Source organism: Excalfactoria chinensis, chromosome 7 (genome assembly GCF_039878825.1).
Source record: "Excalfactoria chinensis isolate bCotChi1 chromosome 7, bCotChi1.hap2, whole genome shotgun sequence".
Lineage (NCBI taxonomy): Eukaryota > Metazoa > Chordata > Aves > Galliformes > Phasianidae > Excalfactoria > Excalfactoria chinensis.
The window spans coordinates 25,915,286-25,930,227 of record NC_092831.1 but is presented as its reverse complement, the minus strand read 5'-3'; the positions used below and the strand labels follow the sequence as shown (position 1 = coordinate 25,930,227).

General features: G+C 44.1%; 1 protein-coding gene across 2 annotated transcripts in view; it reads left to right on the top strand.

Moving 5' to 3' along the window:
- The first annotated feature begins 447 nt into the window (after positions 1-447).
- UBE2F (ubiquitin conjugating enzyme E2 F (putative)) overlaps positions 448-14,942 on the top strand; it is a 60,723-nt gene continuing 46,228 nt past the window's right edge. The window contains exons 1-4 of one of the 2 annotated variants that reach the window (XM_072341624.1): positions 448-579; positions 2,484-2,617; positions 8,711-8,740; positions 12,624-12,689. In XM_072341624.1, the coding sequence (XP_072197725.1) occupies positions 2,500-2,617; positions 8,711-8,740; positions 12,624-12,689 (214 nt within the window). In that variant the 5' untranslated portion in view covers positions 448-579; positions 2,484-2,499. Of the gene's footprint in view, positions 580-2,483; positions 2,618-8,710; positions 8,741-10,600; positions 10,681-12,623; positions 12,690-14,942 lie in introns of those variants that run through there. The other variant, XM_072341625.1, reaches the window with a different exon arrangement.

Genomic DNA, 14,942 nt, shown 5'->3' with positions numbered 1-14,942 from the left:
TCTGTGAAGGTTTAGGAGCTGGTGTTTTATTGCTACTCGCTGAACTTTGGGTCTGGTTTGCACGTTTGCTTTATAAAGTCTTGTAACCTGGATGCCTCACTAATTGCTTAAGTTTTGTTTCCCTTTTGCATTGCGTGCCATGGGATGGAAAAACTCCAGTTATACGTGATGGTGTCTGTGTTGGAAGTGGCTTCAAAAGGTGAGATTAGTGTAGACTCAGCATATCCCACTCATCTGCTTTCTGTTATTAAATGTACTCGTGATTTCACACAGCTCTCAGCTTCCCCTGCCCTGGTGCAGCAATGGGTTACAACGGTAATAGCACAGCGCCCAAAGCGACCACAGCCAACGGGATGCTCTCGCAGCCCCAACTCTCGCGAGACGACGGCGGGAGCCGGAAGAGTCCTTGGAGCTGGTGGAGGGGAGGGGCCGCCCGCAGGCCCCGCCTCCATCCCCGCCTACTTCCGTCGCGGCGGGCGGGCGGCTGAGGGCGGAGGAGGAGTCGCGCCGCCGCCCCTGCCCCGGGCCAGCCCCGGGATGGTGTTGGCCGCGGGAGCCGGGCCCTGACGCCGCGCTCAGGTAGGTGCGGGCCGTCCCACACGCCTCTGGGTTTGGGTTCAGTCGCTCCCGCTTCTCCCCGTATGGTGCCGGCCTACTAGGCCTCGGGACTCCGCCTGGGTCTGCCTGCCCCCGCCTAAGGGGCGAGAGGCCCGGTAGTACGGGCCTGCGGGGAGCTCGTGCAGCCCCTGCCCGCTGCAGACCTACCCCCTCCATGGGCTCCGTCAGCGGAAGGGGGGGGCAGCGCTGAGGCTCGTCCCCTCCCCGTGCTGCTCGCCTTTCTAGGGCGCAGGTTTGCGAAGGCAGCGAGGTGCTTAATGCCCACTGACACTGGTTCCGTTTGGACGTGACACCCATTAGGGGGGCTGCCTGCAGCTCACGGGTTTTTCTTCTCTGTTTTCGTTGTTGTTTTGCTCTTAGCAGCCCCTGTCACTATTTTCCTGACTCTTCCCTTTTTTTCTCCTTTTCGTTACAACCAGCTGTTGCCTTTCTTTGTGGAAAAACAGGCTCTTTTATCCGCTTATTCATTTCCTTCTCTGGGACAGCATGAAAGGGGGAAAAAAACCCTGCAACTGAGTCTGTTTCAGATGGGAAAACAGGATTTACGTTTACCCCAGATTTTACTGTTTCAGCCTGGATCTGAAATGTAAGACACAAACCTGTCAGCCTCAGAGAATATGACCTTCTTTTGTATCTTATCAGGGAGTTGTGCTGTTGGGTACTATTGTGAAACACATTTTCCCTCTCTTCTAAACCTCATTACTCAGTTATCTGTTATATTCTTCTCGACTCAGAATCACAGAATAGCTTAAGTTGGAAGGGATCTTAAAGCTCTTCTGATTCTAGCCCTCTACCTTGAATATCCAAGTGTCACAGTAGTTTGATTTCACCTCTCCCCTGTGCTGATGCTTTGGTGCTGACATGCTTTGTTATAAATCCCCCAGCTTTCTCACAAGCCTGAAGAGCAGTCAGGCTGTTTTTGCAGGTATGCCAAGCACACTGACAGGCCAGGGAAGCTTTTTCTCCCACCTGATTTCTTTGTGGCCGGAACGAACAAAATCAGCAAAGCAAGTGCTGTTGCTGTTGACTTGCTGATTTCAAGGCATGCTTAGAGAAAAAGAAGCAACAAGATACATAGAGCTGGAGCTGACATAAAAGTCTTGTTTCTAGTCTTGTCGTATTATGTTGTGCTTAGCTTCATCTTGGCCGTTTGCACCGTGAGTATCTCAACTGGTGGAAAGCTGATGTTGCATGAGTGACTGTGGAGGACTGACATAGCAAAAATCTCTCTATTTCTGTTACCAGCTGTCCACGTGTAACTTTGTGGCTGTGCTGTGAAGAGTGCATTGTGTCACTGTTGAGCAGTTTAAATCTGTTCCCTTTGCTGTGCGCTGCTGTCTGACTCAACACACTTCCCAGTGCTGCAGAGTAGTTCCAGGAGCCCCTCCCCTCCCCTTTCCTCTCTTGTTTGGCTGCCAAAAGCAGTTCTGAGTGCTGTCATGGGAGATATAGATGAGGATGGTAGGAACAGGTTGTCTGGCTGGGGATATGGCGTTGGGATTCTTGCTGCGATTCTTTTTGAGTTGTGATGTCAGACAGCAGTACGCTGTGTTAGATGGTGCAGTGAGATAAGGCTGTAAACAGTGATGAAAGTCTGACCTTTTGCCAGCAAAAACTGAACTTCCTCCTCACCTGACAGATTGCAGCTCTATCAGTATTTCGGTCTGAAACAAACTCTTGTTCTTCAAACGCTGTCCTTAATAATCCTTGCCTTTAACTGCAGTCAAGTTGTCTGTTTTCCTTGACTGCTAAGAATATGGCCAGAGCTGTGTAATGTGGGTCTAACTATATCCTATTTGTGTACTTCCCCTTCCGTAGTGCTTTGAGTATTGGTAATTGACTTTGTTCTCATATCTGTGTTCTAGACTGAAGACAGCAGTAATGCTCACTCTGGCAAGCAAGTTGAAGCGGGATGATGGTGTCAGAGGACCCCGTGCATCCAATCCGGCTTCTGATTCCACTCGGAGGGTGTCTGTTCGAGATAAATTACTTGTTAAAGGTGAATGGAACTTGCGTTTAAATTTTGTGGTTTGTACTTAGTTTAGACCTGTTGGCACTGATACAATACTAAATGTTTTATAGAATGCTTTCCAGAAGTGGGTTTGAAATTGCTTGTGGCTGACTTCATGATTTATACGTGGAGTTTATCATAGAACTGTAGAATCATTGGATTGGAAGGGATCCATCTAGTCCAGTCCCCCCTACAATGAACAGGGACGCCAACGGGCTCCATCATCAGGTGCTCAGAGCCCCATCCAGCCTGATGCTATGTGTCTTAAGGGTGGCTTCTACCACCTTTCTGGGCAAACTGAAAGTCTCACCACGCTTTCTGTAAAAATATATAACAAACAAATATAACAAACAAAAGAAACCCCACCAAAAAGCACAATAACGACTTCTTCCTTATATCCAATCTAAATCTCCCCACTGTTAGTCTGAAACCATTTCCCCTTATCCTGTCACATCAGACCCTGCTAAAGAGTCTGTCCCCTTCCTTCTTGCAGCCCTTGGTACTGAAGCACTGCTCTCAGGTCTTCCTGGAGCCTTCTCTTCTCCATGCTGAACAGCCCCAGCTCTCTCAGCCTCTCCCTGCAGGGAGGTGTTCCATTCTTTGGATCATTTTTGTGGCCCTTGTCTGGATGTGCTCTAAGAGGTCTGTATCTGTCCTGTACTGAGAACACCACATCTGGATGCAGTGCTCCTAGCACAGAAGGGCAGATCCTCTCCTTCACCCTGGTGGCTGCACTGCTTTTGATGCAGCCCACGGTATGGCTGGCTTTGGGCTGTGAGGGTACAGTGTTGGCTCATGTCCAACTGCATCCTCCAGCTTGTGCTGAGAGTGGGGGGTTGCCATGACCCAAGTGCAAGGCATTGCACTTAAATCTCATGAAGTTCAATAAATCTTCCTTAGCATAGTGCTTCTGTCAAGGTCTCTCTGGGTGGCATCCCATCCCTTGGGTGTGTCGACCACAGCAAACAGCTTGATGTCACTGCAAACGTGCTGAGGGTGCACCCAATCCCACTGTTGATGTCAGTGGTGAAGATTTTAAACAGCAGTGGAGCTTGTACTGGTCTTAGGGGGACACTACTTGTTACTGATCTCCATCTGGACACCGAGCCATTGATCGCTACTGTCTGGGTACACTCTCACAGCCAGCTCCTTGTCCATCAGTCTACCCATCAAATCCATACCTTTCCAGTTTGGGGAGAAGAGTGTTGCCAAATGTCAAATGGAGAAAATGGAGAAAAAACTGTAGCTGCCTGTAAAAGTAAGTCCTAAAAGTAACATCAGTGTTCGTGTTATTAATGGTAAAGATAAAACCAGTGAACTTAAAAGTTTTAAAAAGGAAACAAAATATGTATTGTAAATTTTTTCTCATACTTAAAGTCACTGGGTGATGTATTAGAAGTAGAGAATGGAGAAATAGGCCCTTCATCTTTGTAGCACTGTCTCAGGAAGGCTACTTTAGGTTGTTATATCTGTGTCTGCAGGTGTGAGGAAAAAACCTCTTGCTTTGTGGCCGTTCAGGGCAAATGAGGTAGTTTGTGTGGCTGTAAAATTATACTGTTTTATACTGAAATTGAGGGCAGCTCTTTTCTGTAGCTCAGTTGATCTCTTAAATAAAAATCCTTACGTGCTGGTGCTTTGCAATTACAGTGGGCTTGAAGTCTGATTTACTTCTTCTGGTACTGAGTGCTTCAGTACTTGAGCTGTGCAACTTGATCTGGTAGACAGGAATATGCTGCCTTAGGTTGATGTTTCTGCTAAAAAGGATCCAATGTGAGCATATCGCTGTTGGTGTGTAAGCCGTTAAGGTTAGAATTCGTATGAGTCTAACAAAATATTCCTGTCTTCAGGGCTTGTGTATGTGTTCTGAAGTTGCTCTGAACTATTTGAGTGGTGTTACTGAGCTATTACTTTACATGTGGCTTTTTTTAATTAGGGTAAATTCTGATGGAGGGCTATACACTGGAGCACAGTTTCCCTGCAGTTTCTAAGGCTTCAGTGCAGTGGGAAGTGCCTCAGGTAGACAGTAAGAGCATTATGTTCACAGTTTTCTGTCAGTTACATTTCCATAAGGACGGAGAGTTTCATTTCACTTTAAACCCTAATGCAAAAAAAAAGAGCTTGCTTGAGACTGCCAGTTTGGAAGTCTTCACTTAGCTCCAATTCTGAAGGGGGAAGGGCCTCAGACAAGTGAAAAAGGCTCTTCAGTCAAAATAAGCTACATAACTAAAATGCTATATGCATATCTTATGTAATTTTCATTAGCCTACAAGTGTGGACTTCAGAGAAAATAGCAGTATAATATGAATAAACTTCATGCTGTACCAGAAATTGTACCTGAAGTGATGTAGAAAATTCTCTTGTACCCTGAGAGCATTTGCGTTTTTCACTTTTACGACTAAAACCCCGTGCATCTTTATTCTATTGCAGGGGAAGCAAGGAGTGTAAGCTATAGGAAATCATTACCGAAACTGTAATTGCTACTACCATTATAAAACCAGCACAGGCTAAGTATTGAATGAGCTGAGTGCCAAACTGACAGATATTAAGAGCAGGTCACTGGCAGCATCCTCTGACGAGCGTGAGTGTTACATCATGGCCTGATTGTGTGTGAAAGCTGTATCACGTGGCCCTCCAGAAGAGTTGTAAGAGCAGCTGTCAGTCTGGTTTGAATGGTTTCTGGACAGAAATGGGAACTGATGGCAGAAGTAGATCAGTTCGGTGTAACTGTGCTGGGAGTGAGTGGGAAATTTAGTAGCTAGTGTGGCAAAGCCTTTGTGGGAATATCATCTATTATGGTGCTGGTATTTTCAGGTTATGTTGTCTAGGTCTGCAGGGAGGAGTTTGGGAGCAAGGGACTGCCTGCTGAAGGTGTGAGTGCTTGCATCTAGACCAGTGCAGGTGCCTTTTGCTGTGTTGTTGTATGGAACAGCTCTTTGCATGCACAACTTTACAGGGCTGTGCAGGATTGGAAACCAGGCTGTGGGGAGCCTGTAAGAGCAGCGGTAAGGAGAACTCATTGCAAATGTTCAGTATAAGCTGGAGGTATCAAACACAAAGATTGTAGTACGGGTGAAAGGCTAAACTTGATCTCTTGGCAACTGTGAATTGGAAATACTGCTTGTATGGGAAATTGTTAATCATAGCCTGAACCTCTGATTAAACCATCTGAGGCAAGTGCCGGGTCAGCTGTGGGAGCACAGGGGAAGGTACTTCAGCTGTGCTCCTGGAAGGGGTGGAGCTTAACTTCACCTCTCCTGGATTTCATTTAAGGGCTGAGCACCACTAAGGCAGTGTCTTTTTCTGGAGATTGCTCCTGTGTGGAGTTTTGGTGGCAAGCCTCAACATTTTCCATCTTGACTGAAGGCCTCGGAGTTGATGAGTTTTCCCATGGATAACCTCCGGTGATCTATTTACAACTATTCTTGCATTATTCCAACTGCATGCTGCCCTACAAAAAAGAAAAGAAATTCTGGTGGAGGGGGAAATAAGAAAGGGCCCAGCATATGCTGTCCTTGTTTACCCCAGCAGTTATGCTGAGATCTGAACAGCTTCAGTTGTACCTCTTAATAGTGTTAGTTTCCATAACATACCTCTATGTTTTTGGTCTTAAATTAGGCATCAACTTGCGAGACGGCAGGAGTAGAGCAGTTAGTTGGTGTGTACGTTGGACTTCAGAACAGTGAATACATAATGATGGGCTATGTTGGAAGGTTAGCTGAGGATGTTTTTGGCACCTTATCTTAAATCCCACCTAGCCCTGGTGATGATGTATAAACCAAGGTATGGAAGCTGGTGATGATGTATAAACCAAGGTATGGAGGCTGTTTGCTCAAAGGTGATGGTGTGCAGGAGTGATGCTTTCCTATTCCCAACCCATGGAAAGCTGGCAATGGTCTGACAGATTCTGCAGGCAAATGTCTTGGCCAGTTTTATTAGAGGCATCACCCAGACAGTGTTGTTTTATTGTGGGATTTTTCAGTTGTGTTTTGTTTTTATCTGGGAGTGAAGACAGCCGTATTTGTGACCATAGGGAGTCCAATCCAGGAATGCCTTATAGGATCTCCTTAAATGATACATTTGGCTACAATTAGATATGTTTGGATACAATTGGATACAGTTGGATACATTTGTTACACTGGTAACCCTGCAGTCCATGTGTTGTGTGCACAGACTGGAATATAGATGAGTGGCATTTTGTCTATGGGCTAGGTGGTTGTGACCACAGCCATTGGTAAGTGTAGACCAGTGGCCTCACTGGTGCAGCTTTGAAATAGGGAAGATGTTATAATGTAGGTATGATTTTTAGCTGCTTGCAGTGTATGAGGTTTGTGCTGGGAAGAGGCTGATGTGTCAAGGTGTGCCATGCTTTGAGATTGATAATGTGGACACACCATTTTTTACGTTAAAAGAACTTTAAATTCATCTCTAAGAGGTAGCTTCATTAAGTTGAGGGTAGTGGCCACATAACCTGCTCCTGCAGGATGCTCAAAGCTTCGCAGTGCTGAAATAATGTGTGAGCCAAAGTATTACGTAAGATTAGTGTTATCCAATGAGGATATGAGTGTATTTGCACAATCCTGAAGGAAAGCAGGGAGAAGGATATGTTGCTGTGGGTGAGAATGTTTGTTTCAGTTAAGGAAATACCCCTTCTATTCTGTGCACTTGTGCTGCAGTGGGAAGCGTGTGGCCTGACACTGTGGCAAGTGTAGTAAACAAACCACCTTATATCCTGCCTTGTTGAGCTGGGGGAAGAAAGCAGAACGTCTCGATTATGGTTTGTGTTACTGAATGTAACATTCATATGCCTCTATCATAAACCATACGCCTATACGCTTGTCAGGAATGTGTGTTCCTATTTCTGTCCTGAGAATTGCCATGACAAGGGAGAATTACTGTTTGTGAAATCATTTATAAATAGCTCTGGTTACTCGTATAGCATAGCTTCCATAAAGTTCTGGGAGCTGTTGCTGAGAGACATCACCAGTGTGCATTCAGTTTGTCCAAAGCCTATGGTAGGTTTATGTTCAGTCCCTGCCTTTTTGCCCTTTCAGTGTAGTATCTGGAACCACTAAACTAAACCACCCCACTGGTATTGGAGTGGTGCACACAAGTAACTCCGTGCAGTGACAGTCTTCATTGCTGAAGCTTCAACTTGTCTATGTCAGGGATGAGAGCCAGTTCAGGTCCAGCTGTGTGTATTGCTTCTGGCAAGTGCTTACTGAGTTTGAGAGCAGGATGCTGCAAGTATACTTGATTTAGGTGTGTTCCTGTACCTGATTAAGTTTTCCTGGACATCAGGCTGGATGGTGGGGTGCTAGTCACAGTCTGGGCTGCCTGTACCAGGTGTGTTCCCCAGAGAACCTTGAAGAAATGCACAAAGCATTGTGCTTGCTGCAGAGGTTTGGTAAGCATGGATACAGGAAGAGCTCTGGGGAGCTAGTGGGCCTTTCAGAGAGGGTAGTGTGACAGGGGGTTAGAAATAAGCTTTTCTAAATGCTACACAACTAAATAGCAATACTTTCTTTCTTTTTTTTCTCAAATGAATGACCTTGAGTTTATTTGCATGGGATGTCAAAGTGAATAAAAAGAAATCTGAATTTATTTTTCAATTGGAGTGCATATCCATAGGGAATGGTTCTCCAGGGGAAACTTCTAACAGTCAGTGAGCCTCTTGTGCTTGTTTTCTCCGTTGAAGGTTGCACCCTGCTTCTTGAGGTTGATCTGCTCCTGTGTTTTGGCCTTCTGTATTTTAGAGCCTTATGAGTTTGGCGGTTAGGATGATGCCACCCTTTGCAGTGGTAGTGCTCTGTGTCTCAGAAGCTTGGTGTTTCTCTCTTGGCAGAGCTGAGTCCTCTCATTGCAGTAGGGAACGCTTTGTCTGCAGGGCAAATTAGTATTTTCAGTAATGAATTGTGTGGCTAAAAGAGAAATTTCAAGGTAAATCTTCCGTGAGACTTAATTATATTTTAAGTGAAATTTGATTTACTGCATGGTTTAAATTAGATCTGCCAATTTGGGCTTCAAGAATGGTTTTATGCTTGCATAAGTAATGGTATGTTTTTGTTTTTTTTTTTTCAACAGAGGTTGCAGAACTTGAAGCTAATTTACCTTGTAAGTACAGCATTTAATGGCATACATTTTAAGGGGAAATAGGGTTGCTGATGTGATTATTTTGATCGAGGTATGAATGCTAATGATGTGTTAACTGTGGGCCAAGCTGTGCCAAACTTTGCTGCCCTAGGGTTGAGCAGGCTTACTTTGCCCACTCTAAGGTGTTGCAGAAACATGGATCCTTGCTAGTGTCCTTTGCAAGCAGCATCAATTGGTTATGTTACACAACCTGGTTGCTGATAGAGTGGGAACTTCCTTCTCACAGAACACCCAAAGCTGACTGGAGCTGAAGAGCACACCTCTTAACCTTGCTCCTGTTTTTTCTCTGGTCTCACCTTATTTCAAAACCAGGAAATGCTCATTGCAAAGCAAATAGCTCAGGTCTCAGAAAACACATAAGCCTGGTGCTTTTTCATTTCACATGCAAGCTCTAGCCTAGGGTGCTTCTTAAATAGTAGATGTATTAACAAAAATAAGAATACTTATTTACATATATATATATATATATATATATATACACACATATATACATATTCCTTAAAAAACAACAACAAAAAAAGCCAATATAATGTGCCTTTAGCCCTGGAATCCTACTTGCATTGTTATGTCAGCATTATAGGGGTTGGAAGGGACGCCTAGAGATCCCCGAGTTTAATTCCCCCCTGCTAAAACGGGTTCCTTCAAGCAGGAGGAGAATCCACAACCTCTCTTGGCATCCTGTTCCAGTGCTCTGCTAGTCCAACAGTAAAAAGGTTCTTCCTTATGTTTGTATGGAACTTCCTCTCTTCTGGTTCCTGCCCATCGTCTCTTGTTCTGTTGCTGCTTGCCACCAAAAAGAGTCTGCCACCAAAAAGAGTCTGCCCCCATTGACTTGACTCCTGTGCTTCAGATGTTTGTAAACAGTGATGAGATCCCTCTCTCAGTCTTCTCTTTTCCACACTGAACAGTACCAGGTTGCTCAACTTTTCCTTTTATAGGAGATTGCTCCAGACCATTAATCATCTTTGTCTCCCTCCACTGGGCTCTTTCTAAGGGATCCCTCTCTGTCTTGAACTGGAGAGCCCAGAACTGGGCCCAGCGCTCCAGATGTGGCTTCACATCTGGGCAGGGTAAAGGGAAAGGAGAACCTCCCTCAGCTTTCTGGCTGCACTCTTTCTAATGCAGCATGGGACATCGTTGGCTGTCTTGGCCACAAGGACACAATGCTGGCTCATAACCAACCTGCTGACTACCAGGGCCTTTTCTGCAGAGCTCCTCTCCAGCCGGTCAGACCCGAACCTGCACTGCTGCATGCGGTTATTCCTCCTCAGCTGTGAGACTCTACATTTGCTCTTGCTGAACCTCATCAGGTTCCTCTATGCCCAGCTCTCCAGTCTGTTCAGGTCTTGTTGAAGGCTGAACAGCCTTCTGATGTGTCAGCCAGTATCCTCCAAGCTCAGTATCGTCAAATGTTATGCTGAAATGGTTTGTGGATGCTTTAAGATAGGTTTTGAAGGGCACAGGGTAAATGGCTTATTGCTTCTGTGAGCTGAGAATATATAGTTAAAAATCAAATACATGTTTTCTGATCCTTAGCTTCAGACAGTTAGTTCTGTAACAGAGAAAAAACACCAAGTCATTTTATAAAGGGCTCCTGCAGTTCTGTGATTGTTGCTAAGGGTGAGTGTTAGTGGCCTAGCTGAGTTGTTGCTGAGCTCTTTCTCCTCAATTTTTGACCAGAACAGCAGCACTCTGCCATCTCTGCTTCAGAGTTATCACACAGCCCACTTGGAGACAGTTCCAGAGCCTGTCACTTGCTCTACATAACCTCCAGCCATCCATGTTCATATTTTGGAGTAATCTAAGATGCTTCCCCTGCAGGGAAAGAGGTGTGAGCTGCTTGCTGCAGTCTGAGGGCATGCATACAGGCTACTGCTGCCGTGCTGTGCATTCATATAAGGGTGAGTGTGCCTTGCACTTATGCTTATCTTTCAGAGAGAAGTGGTGAATGTTCTCTTTGATTATGCTGACAGGTAACCCGTAACGTGTCTAGTCTTCTCCATCTGAGGGAAGCTTCGGCCATTTTTTTTCCCTCCAGGTTAGACCTCTGCTGCTTCTCCTGAGCCTCTTCTGTTTGCTAATGCCTCTAAATCCACATCTGCTGTCAGATCTCAAAAATCAGGCTTCTCAGCGTGCAGGCTGTCTGATGGGAGGAATAGTGGGGAAGAAAAACAGAGTAGAAGCAGCTAAAAGGGATAATGTAAAGCATTATCACTTCCTTTCTGGATGCTTTTCTTCCTAAAAGACAATTATAGAGATTTTTTCATAGCAGTTTTTGTTCAACTTTTCTGCTTAGTCTCTTCTGTAGGATAATGAATGTGAAATGGATTAAAATGGGATAACGTTGAGAAATGTATATCGGGGTTTGTAGCTCGTACAGTGTGAATGCATTATTGGAGTGTTTGTGCAGCTGTAGGTATTTTTATAGGCAAATGGGGTCTATGTATTTTTGATGCTGTGTAGCTTCTGAGTCGAGGGAGAAAAGTACATCCAGCTTGGATGGATTCAGAAGCTAAAGGCTGCATTATATGGATCATAATGTATGCATGGTTGTACACAGCTTCTAGTGCCAGCTTGACAGCTTGTCTCTGCCATAATCAAAAAAAGCCAGCTTTGTACAAGCGAAGGCAACTTAGTTTGTGTCATCAGAGGCAAACAAAGGGCTGTTATGCTGTGGATCTGCATCTGCTGAACTGACTGCTTTCATAACAGCACAACCTCACAGATGGGTCTTTCCTTTTCTTCTTACTCTTGTTCTTCCTTCTTATCGTTGTCCTTAATTTCATCTAGTTTGAGAATAAAATCATCACATTTGCTTTTCGATGCTGCTTCATTACCTTCACTCTTAATAGGTGTAATTGCTGCACGTAGAACTTAAACAGGACAGAGATGTGTAGTAGTTGTACATAAGCATTTTGAGGCAATCTTTAATGATGCATAAGCATGCAGTATCTCTTTGATTTCTGGTCATCTGCTAATTTATGAGTTGTGTAGCAGCTTCAATTGCAATTGCACTCTCTGGAGTGGTCAGTTCCCCACACTGAAGCAATTCCTGATTGTGAAGCCTTGGTAGGGAGGAAAAAAAAGAGTTAAGTGCATGTTGCCAATACAGCGTTAGTTTTTTAATTGTCTTTTTAATGTAAAATTTCTGTAATACAGTTCACTAATGAAGTGTTGACTCTTCCTTCTCTCTCTCTTTTATGCAAAAGCCTGTAAAGGTAATTTACTTGGAGCTCATTTTTGAAGGGCAGCCTATTATGGGTTTCAAACTTGTTCTTGGATGGAATAAAATAGGCTGGTTATGGCATTCAGCTGGGCTGAGAAACAGCTTTGTTCAATGTGACAGCTGAGCTGCAGCTTCACTTTTCTTTTGGGTGAGGCTGTCGGTAAAGCATGGTTCTGATTGCACCTTGCAGGTATAAATCTTTTCTACCATAGAGCTGTGGTGGCAGGACTTCTTGGAAACTGCTGTGTATTATAAATGTTAAAGGTGTGTGTGTTCCCATTAGAGAATTTCTAAGGAAAGGCTGCTGATTCTTTATGCTGCCTTCTCAGCTTATAGCTAGCATCCATATAGAGGACCTATTCCTTTGTCCTTTGAGTGTGAGACAACATGATTTACTGAAAGGAAAGCAACTTCTCCTTCCCAGCTCAAAGAAACTGAGTTACTGCGGGTAACCTATCACTATATGGAGAGGAGACACTTAGAAAGTATGGGAAATCACTGAACTGGAACTTAGGGATTAATCAGGGTGTTAATTCAGATGACGTGGAAGATGAGATATATGTTTTCTCAACAGTGGACAAACGGCTATCTGATGCAAATTGTTCTTTTGCTTAACAGGTACGTGCAAAGTGAATTTTCCTGACCCAAACAAGCTTCATTACTTCCAGCTAACTGTAATCCCAGGTAATTTCCTAAACCTATTGCTTTTGCTTCTGTATGTGTTGCTGTAGTGGGAACACAATTCAAGGACCACAAAGTTTGTAGTCAAAGATAGACTAGCTGTATTGCAGTGATGCTTTCATGGGGGCAGTGGGGAAATTGGGGGGGATTTTGAGTACAACGTTGCAATAAGTATGCTATCAAAATACAGCATGTTCAGCAAGTGTTCAAGTCATGTTGCCTCATTTTGATTGGTAACATTTTACTGAATCTAATTCAAGTCATATATTTGCAGAAGAAAAGAAATGTTTGGACTATGTGTAGAGAAATTAATGTATTACAGCTGTGTTCAACTGCAGATTTATTACTATTTACGTATCCTGATTGATTCTGTAGAAGTGAAAAGGTAGGTGTTGTAACACTGCTGGGAAACGTCAAATCTATGCATATCTGAAGGTGCTTTACAAGTGGGAGTCTGGTCTTTAAAAATTCGAATATGGGGAAGTTAAGTCCTTTAATATGACTTAAGTACACTGCTGGCTTGTTGGTCAACAAAAGTGGCATCGAAATTGGTTTGAGAATTCATCTGTTCTGGATGGATTTGCATGGAAGATCGTCTGTTTAAATGTCAGGAACGCTTTTATTGCAAGTCATCTTTGAGACTGTACAGCAGTTCAAATGAGGACACTGACATGTGCAGAGCACTGAAATGTTTGATTTAGAAGTTCTGTGACCAGGCTCTCTTTTGACAGCAAATTCTTATCGGCGTAGATTTCCTGTAGATATTTATTGATAAGGGTTTGCATGCCGAATGACAGCCTTTGAGACATGTTATCTATGCAAGAAGTGCTTTACAGTTAGGGTTAAAGGTGTATTTTTGGCAGTGGGTGTCTTGATAGGAAATGCCCGCTAGGTGTCGCTGCTGCTTTTTCACCAGCTCGAACCGAGCGGCACTTCCTTGGCTGTAGGAATCTTGGGTGGTCTTTGCTAACGAGTTCATTCACGTGACTCCTTTTGGGTACGGAAAAATGGGTCCGATTTTCCTTGTCAGTATACTAACAAAAAGAAAAAAGCAACGTAAGTGCTGTTACTGAACTTAGGAACGTCTCATTCAATGCGGGAGATGTATTTGCGTTTAATTGGTGAGTGTAGCCTGTTTGTAACAAGTCGTCCTTCGGTTTAAATGATACTTGCTTATTATGTTCAGGAAATGAGATGATTTCACAAGGTCATCACAGCGCAAATCAGGAATGTCTTCAATGTGAAAGCAACAGATAGCTTCTTTGTACTAATTCTAAGGCATCCGAGTACACAAGGCTTTTTGGTCTGTTAACTGCTGTGCAAGCTGTGGTAGTTGGAAGACAATTGCTGAATGCAGTGCTTGGCTTTTGTGCTAGCTTTGTTGCTGAAATGTTCTCGGGAATGAGATGATCTTAATGAACATTTTGTTGCTCCAAATATAGCTGCACAGCTGAAGTGGCTGCAGTTGTAGCCTGCCCAAAGTAAACATCTATTTTCAGCTGTGCATAATTCAGGTACAGAGCCTTGTGATCAGCGACAGCGTGGCACAGCTCTCTCAGTGCAGGACACAACGCATACCAAGGAAATCGCTGCTGTTTTCTGATTACCTTTGGATTATGCCAAAGCTTAGTTTTCTGTGAGATAACACAGAGGCAGCAGAGTTGTTGGCTCCAAGTGTTTCTGGCTCAAATGGGTAACATTCTAGATTGGAGACAACCCTTTTTTGTAGCACCTAAACAGTGTTGCATGAACGTGGACAGGGAGAAGGGCTGTTCTTCCTCATCTTGCCTCAAAGTGTTTCTAGCACCGCACAACCAAATCACTTCACCTGCTCATATAGAAATCATTATTTTGACTTGTGCTTAAGAAGTTCTGATTCCTTTATGCTATGGCAGTGCACAATGAGAGTATGTATAGCAGCATGCATGAGATAAAGAGTAACACAGATTTTACAGCCACGAAGGATAAACTGCTTGCTCCTGAGGCAGATGCTGCTGTCTGGAACTGCTTTTACCTTGTTTCTTATCAACCAGTATTTTCTGTGGTTGAAAAAATGTGCTTGTGGCACCACTTGCCTCTGTTCCTATTTCGGTATCTGTACCTTGTTGGATCAAATGCTTGGGAAAATAAGGAGGTGGATATTTGCAGCACGGAGTCCTGCCTCTGCACTGGTATTTGAAGCTGAAAGTGAAACACAGCAATGACCTGGGCAGAGGGGAAAGGTGAGTTTAGGTGGCTTATACGTGTCAAAAACTA